Source organism: Mustelus asterias, chromosome 27 (assembly GCF_964213995.1).
Source record: "Mustelus asterias chromosome 27, sMusAst1.hap1.1, whole genome shotgun sequence".
Classification (NCBI taxonomy): Eukaryota; Metazoa; Chordata; class Chondrichthyes; order Carcharhiniformes; family Triakidae; genus Mustelus; species Mustelus asterias.
Genome location: NC_135827.1, coordinates 30,779,637 through 30,792,874, shown reverse-complemented (window position 1 = coordinate 30,792,874; position 13,238 = coordinate 30,779,637). Strand labels below are relative to the sequence as shown.

General features: G+C 45.0%; 1 protein-coding gene across 1 annotated transcript in view; it reads left to right on the top strand.

Annotated features, from left to right (window-relative positions):
* Positions 1-13,238, top strand: part of sik2a (salt-inducible kinase 2a) — a 170,613-nt gene that overhangs the window by 34,264 nt on the left and 123,111 nt on the right. Inside the window, exon 2 of the mRNA XM_078198965.1 lies at positions 8,430-8,546. Coding sequence (XP_078055091.1) covers positions 8,430-8,546 — 117 coding nt within the window. The remainder of the gene's footprint in view (positions 1-8,429; positions 8,547-13,238) is intronic.

Genomic DNA, 13,238 nt, shown 5'->3' with positions numbered 1-13,238 from the left:
CATGTATTTACCCTGCTAATCCCCCTGATACTAAAGGGCAATTTAACATGGCCAATCAATCTAACCCGCACACCTTTGGTCTGTGGGAGGAAACCGGAGCACCCGGAGGAAACCCACACAGACACGGGGAGAACGTGCAAACTCGACAGTGACCCGAGGCCGGAATGGAACCCGGGTCCCTGGCGCTGTGAGGCAGCAGTGCTTGCCACCGTGGGATCTTCTGGTCCCGCCGTTGTCAACGGGGTTTCCCATTGAATGCACACCTCGCCCCGGCGGGGAGGGTGCGCTGGAAGATCCCACCAGTGTGAAACGGCTGGAAAGTTCCGGCCAGCATCTCTGATGGTGCAGCACTCCCTCGGTAGCTGCAGTGGGAGTGGCAGCCTGAGTTTTTCAGACTCCGCGTCGAGAGTGCTGCCAACTGAGCTATGGCTTCTGTGCCTTCATGTAAAAAAAAAATAATTGTCATATTTTCTTTGGCAAGGGACCCAGATGACCCATATCACAAGGCCACACATGAGCGACATAATTCAATGTGGTCTGTGTCGCAGCATTGTTCTTAACCAAACAAAAGTGTGCCAATGACAGCTGTGCCCTTTTTATGTCCGTTCCGAGCCCTGCTTCGCTGATGCATATCATTGCCAGAGAGAACGCACCTCATTTCATCCTGAATGAAATGGGTTTTTTAAAAAAAAAATGGTACCGTAGAAAGCCAGATTGATACTTGACTTCAATTAGAACTTAATTAGTTCAGTTAGAATTAGAGTTTTCTCCTCCTGGCTTTTGCTCAGGGCAAGTTACAGTAGCTCAGGGTTTTTAGCTGAAACCTCGTGACTCAACCAAGTGGTGACTCACGGCTCTTGCTAATCGCTGATTAGTCCTCACAGTTACTGAGGTTCGATGACATTTGTAGGTCTGGCAGAGTTAACGTTGTGTCAAGGATGAATCATTCAGCTGACTCGCAATGCACAAATTTAAAGTGCTACAGTAACTGGACTCAGCAGGCCGAATAATGAAAAAAATAGTCCTTGCCCCACACTATTGAGAAATCTTCATGTAAGATTCTCAGGACTGGCCTGTACATCTATATTAAAAAACAGATATAGTGTGTTCTTTTCACACTTCATGGAATTAGGTGCAGGAACAGGCCATTTGGTCCAACTGGCCTGTGCTGGATGTTGAATCCTCATGAGCCTCTTCCACTCCGTCTAACTCTATCAGCACTTGTCTCCCTTGTGTTCATAGAATTCCCACAGTGCAGAAGGAGGCCATTCAGTCCATCGAACCTGCACCGACAACAATCCCACCCAAAACCTATTCCCATAACCCCATGTGTTTACCTTGCTAATCCCCCTGACACTAAGGGGAAATTTAGCATGGCCAATCAACCCAACCCGCACATCTTTTGGAGTGTGGGAGGAAACCGGAGCACCCGGAGGAAACCCACGCAGACACATGGAGAATGTGCAAACTTGCGGTTAGAGAAACCGGATCTTGAGCACTGTGAGGCAGCAGTGCTAATCACTGTGCCAACGTATTCCTATCTAGATTATCATAACTCCAGAGCTTTAAAGTCTCCGAAACATGAGACTATAAAATTGTGTTGTAATGAATGAGGTGATGTAATGATCTTGACGGCTGTTCACGCCCTCGCTGCCTGTCACTGCAGGCAAGGATGGAAAATTTGGAACCCAGACAAATCTCCCTTCACTACAACGGGACCAGATAATCCTGCCGGCATGAAGATTCCACCCAAAGTGTTGCTCTGAAATTCCTCGCTCTTTCATAGAATTATAGAATAGGACAGCACAGAAGGAGGCCATTCAGCCCATTGAGTCCACCTCGACTCTTTTGAGGACCAACGTTGTCCATGCATTCAGTCAAAGGGGTTCACTGATACTGCAGAATGCTACATCAACGCCCAAGCTAGACATTTCCAGTCACTAACCGATCAAGGTTGAGGTGGAGAACAGCTTCCTGGTCTGGTCCTCCCCATCATTTTAAAGGACAGGAAATGTACGCTGGAACTCTACCACCTCACCCACCATGGGATCCAAGGAGCTGAAAACAGAGACATCCGTTGACCTCGGATGGGAATTTCCGGTCTCGCTCGAGTGAGGCCCGTACCCTTCAGTGCAGCTCATTGCTGGGACCACTGGATCCTGGAAGTAACCCCTGAAACCAAAGAGTAGGTTGCAAGTATTGAACAGCCAGTCTCTGGAAAGCAACAACTTACCTTTATATAAGACCTTTATATAGTAACTGGAGCATTAATAAAAAAAATTTAACATTGAGCCACATAAGGATATATAAGACAGATATTCTTACTCTTTCACAGGATGTAGGCATCGCCGGCTAGGCTAATATTTATTGCCCGTGCCTAATGGCCCTGAAAAGGTGGTGGTGAGCTGCCATAAGAACATAAGAACTAGAAGCAGGAGTAGGCCATCTGGCCCTTCGAGCCTGCTCTGCCATTCAATAAGATCATGGCTGATCATTTCGTGGACTCAGCTCCACTTACCTGCCATCTTGAACCGCAGCAGTCCATGTGGTGTACGTACACCCACAGTGCTGTTAGGAAGGAAGCTCCAGGATTTTGCCCCAACGACAGTGAAGGAACAGTGATATTGTTCCAAGTCAGGACGGTGTGTGACTTGGAGGGGAGCATTGCGTGGGAGGAAGCATGACTAAGTTGTGATGTGGAGTGGGTTCAAGGAGCCCAAGAATCAGATAAAAGAGGTTAGGATCATATTCATTGGACTTTAGAAAAGTGAGAGAGAAGCTCATAGAGACTTGTAAAATTCTAACAGGATTAGACAGGGTAGATTCAGATAGAATGTTCCTGATGGTGGGGGAGTCCAGAACTAGGGGTCATAGTTTGAGGATAAGAGGTAAACCTTTTGGGACTGAGGTGAGGAGAAATTCCTTCACCTGGAGGGTGGTGAATGTGTGGAATTCACTACCACAAAGTAGTTGAGGCCACAATGTTGTATGATTTCGAGAAGAAATTAGATATAGCTCTTGGTGCTAAAGGGATCAAGGGATATTGGGGGGGAGATAGGATCAGGATAATGAATGTGATGATCAGCAATGATCAAAATGAATGGCGGAGCAGGTTCGAAGGGCTGAATGGCCAACTCTCAATTCTATTATCTATGTTTCTAAGAGCAAAGCGAGATACTGTGGATGCTGGAAATCTAAAATGAAAATGAGAAAAAAAGACTGCAGAGGCTTAGCAGGTCTGACAGCATACGTGGAGAAGGAAACAGAGTTAACATGTACAGCTCAATAAACTTCCATCAAAACTAATGCGCAAAGTAGTTCGAAACCAGAGTCACAGGCCACCTCAATATTATGGTGATTCCAGTGCCTTAGGCATGATTCCTCCATCAGTCAAAAACAGCCCAACTGTTGATTTATCCCTTGGCTGTTTGCTGGGATATTTCTGACCCTGGATGGCTGACATTGTTGCCTACCTAATACCCCAACCGTACTAAGGTTTGTAGGGACAGGAGTAGGCCATTCAGCCCTGAATGACCTAGCTCTAATTTTAAGGTTATGTCCCCTTGTTCTGCCTTCCCCTGCCCCTTCTGTCACCCTCCCCACCATCATAGTTCAAAACATTTTACTTACATATAGGCGGGATTTCCCGGCCTCGCTCGTCCCGAAACCGTAAAATCCTGCCCGAGGTCAACGGACCTTTCCATGTTCCGCCCCTTGTCCGCTCCGATTCTGGGGGGGGGGGGGGGGGGGGTAAAATTCTGGCCATAGTGAAAATGGAGCCTAAATCTTGCGTTGAGACTAATTAAGTTGCAAAGAGACACTAACCTCCCTCGCAGAGTTCTCAATGTATACCCATTAATATCCTCACCATTCTGTATAGTAAGATGAATCACAAATCTTAATTGAATAGTTCTTTCAAAGAGCTAGCATAGGCATGATGGGCCAAATAGCCAGCTTTTTATACTGTATGAATCTATAAAGTCTAGTGAGTGGAAAGTGCAGGCTTTCTTGTTACTGCTGCTCCAAATGATTCCAGGGCTGTTGACATGAAGGCTGAATACTTGAAATTGGAGATGCCAGCTATCTTCCCTTAGCAGATTCCTGTCCTAGATATTAACAAGTCCCTTTTTCCATGCAATGTATTTGTATTGTGTAGAAGCCAACTGTGTTACTCTGTAGGACACCGGAAAGTTCCGAGTGCAGCCAGTATGCAAAATTCCATAGTGAAAATATGTAGTCACCATGGCTAATACAGAACGCCATCCACCTTAGCTCAGCGTTCAAAAGGGGCGGCCAAATATTTTGACGCAAATTCTGTTGCTTCAAAATGAAGGGTTCTATTTAATTAAAAATATTTTCAATTAATTAATCTTTTGCAAGTGACAGCTGTGTCACACTCTCTCGCCTCTGAGTCAGAAGGTTGTGGGCTCAAGTCCCTCTTCAGAATTTGAGCATAAAAATCTATGCTGACACTCCGGTACAGCACCATGAGAGTGCTACACTATCAGGGGTCTGTCTTTCAGATGAGGGGGCAATACGGTGGCACAGTGGTTAGCACTGCTGCCCCACAGAGCCAGGAACCCAGGTTCAATTCCAGCCTCGGGTTACTGTCTGTGTGGAGTTTGCATGTTCTCTTCCATGTCTGCATGGGTATCCTCCAGGTGCTCCTGTTTCCTCCCAAAGATGAGTGGGTTAGGTTGATTGGCCATACTAAATTGCCCCTTGGGATTAGCAGGGTAAATATGTGGGGTTATGGGGATAGGTCCCTGGGTGGGATTATTGTCGGTGTGGGCTCAATGGGCCAAAGGGCACAACCACCGGCTAAAGGGACAACCCTTTTAAAACAGACATGAGGAGGAATTTCTTCAGCCAGAGAGTGGTGAAACTGTAGAACTCTTTGCCGCAGAAGGCTGTGGAGGCCAGGTCATTGATTGTCTTTAAGACAGAGATAGGTAGGTTCTTGATTAATAAGGGGATCAGGGGTTATGGGGATGAGAAAGAAAATCAGCCATGATTGAATGGCAGAGTAGACTCGATGGGCCATGAGGCCTAATTCTGCTCCTATGTCTTCTGGTCTTATGGCTTTCTTCTGCACTGTAGGGATTCCTAAGATTCTACTCTATGACATGTTATATTGAGGCACCATCAGGTGGATGTAAAAGATCCCTTGGAACTATTTCGAGAAAGGGCAGGAGTGTCTACCCCGGTGTCGTGGTCAGTATATATCCCTCATCAGCCTATCTGGTCGTTACCACATTGCTGTTTTAGGGGAGTTTGCTGAGTGCAAGGTGGCTGATACATTTCTCACATTATAACAATGACTACAATTCAAATCATTGGCTGTGTAAAGCACTTTGGAACATCCAGTCGTCATGAGCGGTCTTCTTTCTTTCTCTTCCTCGAGGTTAATTTACTTGCACGGTGCCACATCAATGGGCTGGACTTTAAGTCTTCCAACCATTATAGAAACCGCCCGTTGTGGGAATCGGCTGAAAATGAATGAATGGCTTTGGTAGGGATATTAAAACACTCCGCTTTGTAGATAAGTCAGGTAGCTTATCTTGAACTGAATGATGTCATTCGTTGGCCCTGGTTGTTTTTCTTCCCCGTTTTATGGGCTTCCCTGGGTTGCTGTTGTTGAGTTTGGGTTAGTGTCTCGCAGTCAGAAACTGCTTTTTAACGAATGGGAATTCCTGTAGTGACTGCACTGCAAATTGCATTTGTGAAGGATTTGAGGGAAGTTCAGTGAGGCTGCATTCCCAGAAAAGAGCCCGAATGGGTGAGAGCATGAATTTGAGTGTGGCTGCAATATCACAGCCCGAATTCTCTGACCTCCGGTCCTGTCCATTAGGACACTGTCCCTGTGGGCAGTTTGGTTAAATTTGCCTCCCCGACTATTTTTCTCATGCCTTTTATTTTATCCAATCATGTGTTTTTTTTTAAGAACATGATTTACATTGGAGTCACCCACCGGGAAGAATTTCCATTCACTTACCTTGGTGCTGCTCATAGTGCCTAGAGCGACCCTCGCTCTGTGATCAGCACTCAAACACCAGGAGATATCTGTCTGCATTTGGTGTGAGAGAGAGCACAATAATATTGTTGATGTGGAGATGCTGGGGTGGGGCACAGTAAGAAGTCTCACAATGCCAGGTTAAAGTCCAACAGGTTTATTTGGAATCACGAGCTTTCGGAGCGCTGCTCTTTTGTCAGGGGAGGGGAGAGGTAGGTTTCACAAACACGGCATATATAGACAAGGACTCAATTGCAAGATAATTATCTTGTAATTGTGTCTTTGTCTATATATGCCATGTTTGTGAAACCTACCTCTCCACTCACCTGATGACATTGTTGCTTGAGTTGTGAGTGTGAGAGGGATTGCCTGGCGCAGGAGCGTGAAAGGTGTAAAGGCATTGGTTGAGACGTGAGTGTCGTGCCCAGCGCTCATTATTCAACCTGCCTGGCAAGCCTGCTGGGAGCGCACATGGCAACATCATGTTCGTGAAATGTGGTTCATATTTTATGGAGATTACTTCACTAGTGAGTACAGATGGGGACCATGAGAGGGAAAATGGACTCCGAATGATGTCATTGCACATTCCAAACAACAGTGTTGCTCCAGTTCAAGACTCGCACTTAATTCTCATTTGCAAAATCGTCTAAAAGTAATCCAGCAGGATTAGACGATTGGCACTATCCATAACATTTCTGGCTTCACTCCTGAGTGTTTGCCTCAGTCCATTTACACTGTGATGGATCATTTTCATGTAGATTTCCTTTTGCAGAATTGTCCCTCCGCTACACTCTTTTATTTCTGTTGCAAGAATTACTTGTGTCACTTACTTTGTCAAGCGTCAGAGAAAGGGCCAGGCAACTAATTAAAGCTATGCTTTAAAAAAAAAATAATTTAGACTTGCCTTTCCTCAGTTATGCAGCTTACAGTAAATGGCCTTTCATCATTGTCTTTTGTTCTGCTCTAGCCTTCCAAAATGATCTGCACTCTGGTACATTATTGAAAATTGAGCTGGTAAATGATTCAGACCTGTTGCTGTTCATTAACTGTACCAGTGTGTGTCCTAACACTGTACCAGTGAGTGCTGAGCAGATCTCCAGCAGTTCCAGTCTCCACAGCTGGCTTACATAAAGCATTTCATTTCCATTGATCTCGCTCATGTCTCACAAATTGTCAGTAAATGGCACAGATTGGGGGGAGAAAAGAGTCTGAAAGAAATGTTCCCTTTCGAGCGGCAACAAAAAGGAGCCCGTGAACGTTAGAAATCTGAAATTAAAAATGGCAAATGGCAGGGAATGCTTTAACGGGGTAGTGGCCATCTGGAAAAGAGAGGGAGGGAGAGAGAGGGCGGCAAGGTAGCCCAGTGGTTAGCACCTGCTGCTTCACAGCGCCAGGGGCCCGGGTTCGATTCCCGGCTTGGGTCACTGTCTGTGTATGGAGTTTGCATGTTGTCCGCGTGGGTTTCCTCCGGGTGCTCCGGTTTCCTCCCACATTCTGAAAGACATGCTGGTTAGGGTGCATTGACCCCGAACAAACGCCGGAGTGTGGCGACTAGGGGAATTTCACAGTAACTTCATTGCAGTGTAAGCCTTACTTGAGGATGAGTGTCGTTTGAAACATTTTAGACAAGGAAATTAGAAGTTACAGAACCAAGCCAGTAGATGGAATTAAGATAGTGATTAGCCATGATCTAATCAAATGGCAAACAGGCTAGAGGGACCTGTTTAAAACAAAATGTTCCAGGTTCAGCAACAGATTGAAAGCATCTTGCTCAAGTCTATCTGATTAGATAGACACTAAAAGACACGAATAAACTTTAACTCTACTTAATCTTAAAAAGATTAGTTAAAGTTTATTTTAGTGTCACAAGTAAGGCTCACATTAACAATGAATTTACTGTGAAATTTCCCTAGTCGCTACAGTCCAGCGCTTGTTCAGGTTAGTGCACCTAACCAGCACGTCTTTCAGAATGTGGGAGGAAACCGGAGCACCCAGAGGAAACCCATGCAGACATGGGGAGAACGTGCAAACTCCACACAGACAGTGAGCCAGGGATCGAACCTGGATCCCTGGCACTGTGAAGCAGCAGTTCTAACCACTGTGCCACCGTGTCACCCGCAGTGTGAGTTCTGATGAAAGGTCACAATCTGAAGCAGCTAGCCTGCCTAACCCTTATCGAAAACCGACCAACTTCCTCCGCTTCCTGCATTTTCTGACTTCCCTTTTAAAGTTGATAAAAATTTAAAACAAACCTGCTGATGAGCTGCGTGATTTGTGCCAATTTTTATGGCATTCAAAATTTTGTTTTGTATAAGTGTGACAGTGATGGCAGCATTTTTGAGGATTTGAGACACTAGCAGGAGAACCTTGTGCATGTTTCACATTTTCCTTTTTCTCTTTCAAATTGGGGCATCAGGTTGCAATAAAAATCATCGACAAGTCTCAACTGGACGCTGTGAACTTGGAGAAGATCTACAGAGAGGTGCAGATCATGAAACTTCTGGATCACCCACACATCATCAAACTCTATCAGGTACAGGACATCGAAATATATCCCCGTTGGGTGTAGGCATCTTCTCCTCTTCCCAGAAGATATTTTTCTATTTCATTACCACAGGAAGTAGTTGATGCCAAAACGTTAATGTATCCAAGAGGCGGCTGGATATGGCACTTGGGGCGAATGGGATCAAAGGTCATGGGGAGAAAACAGGATTAGGCTATTGAGTTGGGACTATCAGCCATGATCGTGATGAATGGCGGAGCAGGCTTGAAGGGCCAAGTGGCCTCCTCTTGCTCCATCTTCTATGTTTCCATCAACCGAGATATTGTTTCCACACACCAAGAATCCTTTGGAAAAGAAGGCGACTTAATGTTGGGAAAGTTAATCAGATAGACTTGAGCAAGATGCTTTCAATCTGTTGCTGAACCTGGAACATTTTTTTTTAAACAGGCCCCTCTAGCCTGTTTGCCATTTGATTAGATCATGGCTAATCATATCTTAAGTCCATCTACTGGCTTGGTTCTGTAACTTCTAATTTCCTTGTCTAAAATATTTTCAAATGACACTCATCCTCAACAACTTGTTGCGGGAGAGAGTTCCAGATTTACACACCCCTTCCTATCACTACCCCGCTATGTGTCATTTTAGATTATGATTCCTTGTTTTGGATACCCCCATCAGAGGAAATAGTTCCTCTCCATCTACCCTATCAAATCCTTTAATCATTTTGAACACTCCCAGTAGATCACTTCTAGACTTTCTGATACTCAAGAACATAGGGCTAGTCTGTGCAACCAACCTCCCCTGATCTAATCCCTCTTTAACCCAGGACTTATTCTTGTGCATCTGTACTGTGCCCCCAAATTCCCCTCCACCATTCCAGGTGCATTTATATGCTTCTTGAGATACAGACCCCAGACCTGAACACCATACTGTACATGGTCTCTATCAGAGCATGCTCTGTGTGAGAGCTTATGGAGTCCAATGAATAGGGATCTGTTCACTTTGCAAGTGCATTGATGAATTGAGAGAGAATGTGTTCCTGCCTAGACTGACATGGATCTGTGCTATCCTGCAGGATGTACATCGTGTTACTGATCTCATTAGCTTTTTGCTACCATTAGCCTATGAATACTTTTGTATAATTAAATATCTCTCAAGATGTTTTACCAGCAAGACAACGAAACCGAGCAGGAAATGGGAAGGAAGAGATTTTTCTTTGGAGGAAGGAGGCTGAAAGTGTGGTCAGAAAGGTTAAGAATGGGTCAAAATTGAGGTTTTAAAAAAAACATCCCAATTGGCCCAATGATCAGCTATGGAGTTTTCAATGATTTTGATTTATTTATTATTATCACATGTATTAACATACAATGAAAAATATTGTTTCTTGCGCTATACAGACAAAGCATACCGTTCATAGAGAAGGAAACGAGCAGAGCAGAATGTAGGGTTATAGTCATAGCTAGGGTGTAGAGAAAGATCAACTTAATGCAAGGTAGGTCCATTCAAAAGTCTGACAGCAGCAGGGAAGAAGCTGTTCTTGAGTCGATTGGTACGCGACCTCAGACTTTTGTATCTTTTTCCCGACGGAAGAAGGTGGAAGAGAGAATGGCCAGGGTGCGTGGGGTCCTTAATTATGCTGGCTGCTTTGCCGAGGCAGCGGGAAGTGTAGACAGAGTCAATGGATGGGAGGCTGGTTTGCATGATGGATTGGGCTACATTCATGATCTTTTGTAGTTCCTTGCGGTCTTGGGCAGAGCAGGAGCCATACCAAGCAGTGATACAACCATAAAGAATGGATGCAGATGTCCTGATGTTGATGGGAATGTGAAACAGTCTTGAGACTCAGATGTTGCCCAATAGAATTCGACCACACTTAATTCCTGATTCCCGGGACATGGTTTGTGTCAATCCAAAATTCAGTGACCTAAGCTGTCTAAAGAGGGCAGCATGGTGGCGCAGTGGTTAGCACTGCTGCCTCACAGCAGCAGGGACCTGGGTTCAATTCCAGCCTCCTTGGGTGACTGGCTGTGTGGAGTTTGCACCTTCTCCCGTGTCTGCGTGGATTTCCTCTGGGTGCTCTGGTTTCCTCCCACAGTCCAAAGGTGTGCAGGTTCGGTGAATTGGTCATGGTAAATTGCCCCTTGGTGTCCAGAGATGTGCAGATTTGGTGGATTGGCCATGCTAAATTTGCCCCTTAGTATCCCAAAATGTGTAGATTAGGGGGATTAACAGGGTAACTCTGTGGGATTATAGGAATAGGGGGGTGGGGGCCTGGGAAAGATGCTCTGTCGGAGAGTCGGTGCAAACTCAATGGGCTGAATGGCCTCCTTCTGCACTGTAGGGATTCTGTAAAGTTATTATCTCTCAATGCTACAGCACAGAAGGAGGCCATTCGACCAGTCATACCTGTGTCAGCTTTTGAGGGATTTGTCTAAATGGTCTCCACTCTTTCCGCATATCCCTGCATGTTTTCCTTTTCACCTTTTTGTTTATCCAATTTTCATTTGGAAAGTTATTAGTGAATCTGCTTCCATCACCCGTTCACCAGTCCATTCCAGATCGTAATGACTCAGTGCTTAAAAACTCATGTCCTCTCTGGCTCTTTTGCCAATTATCTTAAATCGGTGTCCTTCGTTTACCAGCTCTCTCGCTGGTGGAAACAGTTTCTCATTATTTATTCCAGCAGAACCCCACTTAATTTTGGGTACCCCTGTTAAATCTTCCTGAAAGCCCCTGTGTGCTTAAAGGAGAACAATTTCTGCTTCTCCAGTTTCATATCTGGAGTCACTCATCCCTGGCATCACCTCAGCAAATATCCTCCACACTCTCGCACCCTCTCTCGCTTGCTCTCTCTCTCTCTCTCTCTCTCTCTCTCTCTCTCTCTCTTTCTCTCCCCTAAGTTCTTGACAACTTTCCCAAAATGTGGTGCCCCAGAATTGCATGCAATAGCTGAGGCCTAACCACTGACTTTTATCATGGTTTGGTACAACTTCATCTTCTGTTCCCTCGTAATTTTTCTGTTGTACAGCCAGGCATTTCAGTGCGTCATGTGGGATTATCAAAGGATGCCTCTTTAATTTATGTGGGACATGGAAGCACTTTGTGTTGCTGTCAGTAACACAGTGCTGTTTTCTTCATCATATAAAACCATGAGACATAGAGGCAGAAGTAGGCCACTCGGCCCCTCGAGTCTACTCTGCCATTCAGTGAGATCATGACCGATCTGAGATGATAATTCTCAACTCCACTTCCCTGCCTCATACCCCCATAACCCTTGAAGCCTTTATTGATTAAAAATCTGTCTATCTCAGCCTTGAACATACTTAATGACCCAGTCTCTACGGCCCTCTGAGGTAAAGAATTCCACAAATTCACTTCCCTCTGAGCGAAGAAATTCCTCCTCATCTTTGTCTTAAATGGGCAACACTTTACCCTGAGATTATGCATCTGGTCCTAGACTCTCCCACAAGTGGAAACAATAATATGAATTACATCATTATGTCATGTATTGATGCTGTTAAACACTGATAAATATCTCGCCCTCTGTGGATATTGTCATTGTAAGAGTATCTGTCAATCTCTTGAGAGGAAAGCCAAACACATTGCTCATTGATGTGAATAATTCCTATGCAGTCAACTTGATTTAGAACATTGCCTTCGTTAACTTGCATTAATATAGTAAATATCTTATATATAGAACACTTCACATGTGGCTGTAGAAGAAAACAAATTGTCGGGACCTTTTCAATTGGCTCTTGGAAAGTTGAGACAGTTTAAAACACTTCACAATGATCCATGTTTAGTTTTTAGAACTAATCACAGAATACTTTCCCACCAATCATCTTGCGTTACCATCTTAACAATCTCACAAATGTCTACCACAACCTTTTCCCAAGGCGCGCACAAAAGTAAACAGCAGAAGGTTTATCAAACTCTCTTTCATTGAGAACGTGGTCTTTTCAGCATCGTTGAGGGGCTGTTTGATGTTTCTTTCATTGATCTTGCACTAGCTTAATTTGCAGTGAGTCTGCACATTTATGGTGGCCATAGAATCGTAGCCATTCGGCCCATCGAGCCTGCACCGATGACAATCTCACCCAACCCCCATCCCTATAACCCCCACGCGCCTGCCCTTCTAATTCCCCTGACACTTAGGGGCAAGCGTGGCCAATCAACCTAACTTGCACATCTTTGGACTGTGGGAGGAAAGCGGAGCACCCTGGGGAAACACTGGGAGAACGTGCAAACTCCACACAGACAGTCACCCAAGGCCGGAATTGAATCCGGGTCCCTTGCGCTGTGAGGCAGCAGTGCTAACCACTGTGCCACCATGCCGCCCCATGTTGCATACTTGAGTTGGACAGTGAGTCAGGAAGAGTGACCTAAAATTAGCCAACTGGTAAGGAGTGCTAAAGTCTGCAAAAGGTAATCTTAACGCAATGGAATTTTGATTGAGCATGAAAGACGGAACCAATCCATTTAAGAAAGGAAAAAATATGATGGCATAAACCGTGGGTATCAAGCTTTTGGACTGAGGTTCCTACATGATGAAATGTATCCTAGGATTCTTTGGGAGGCAAGGGATGAGATTGCAGAGCCTTTGGCTTTGATCTTTGGGTCCTCGCTGTCCACGGGGATAGTGCCAGAGGACTGGAGAATGGCGAATGTTGTTCCTCTGTTTAAGAAAGGGAATAGAAATGACCCTGATAATTATAGACCGGT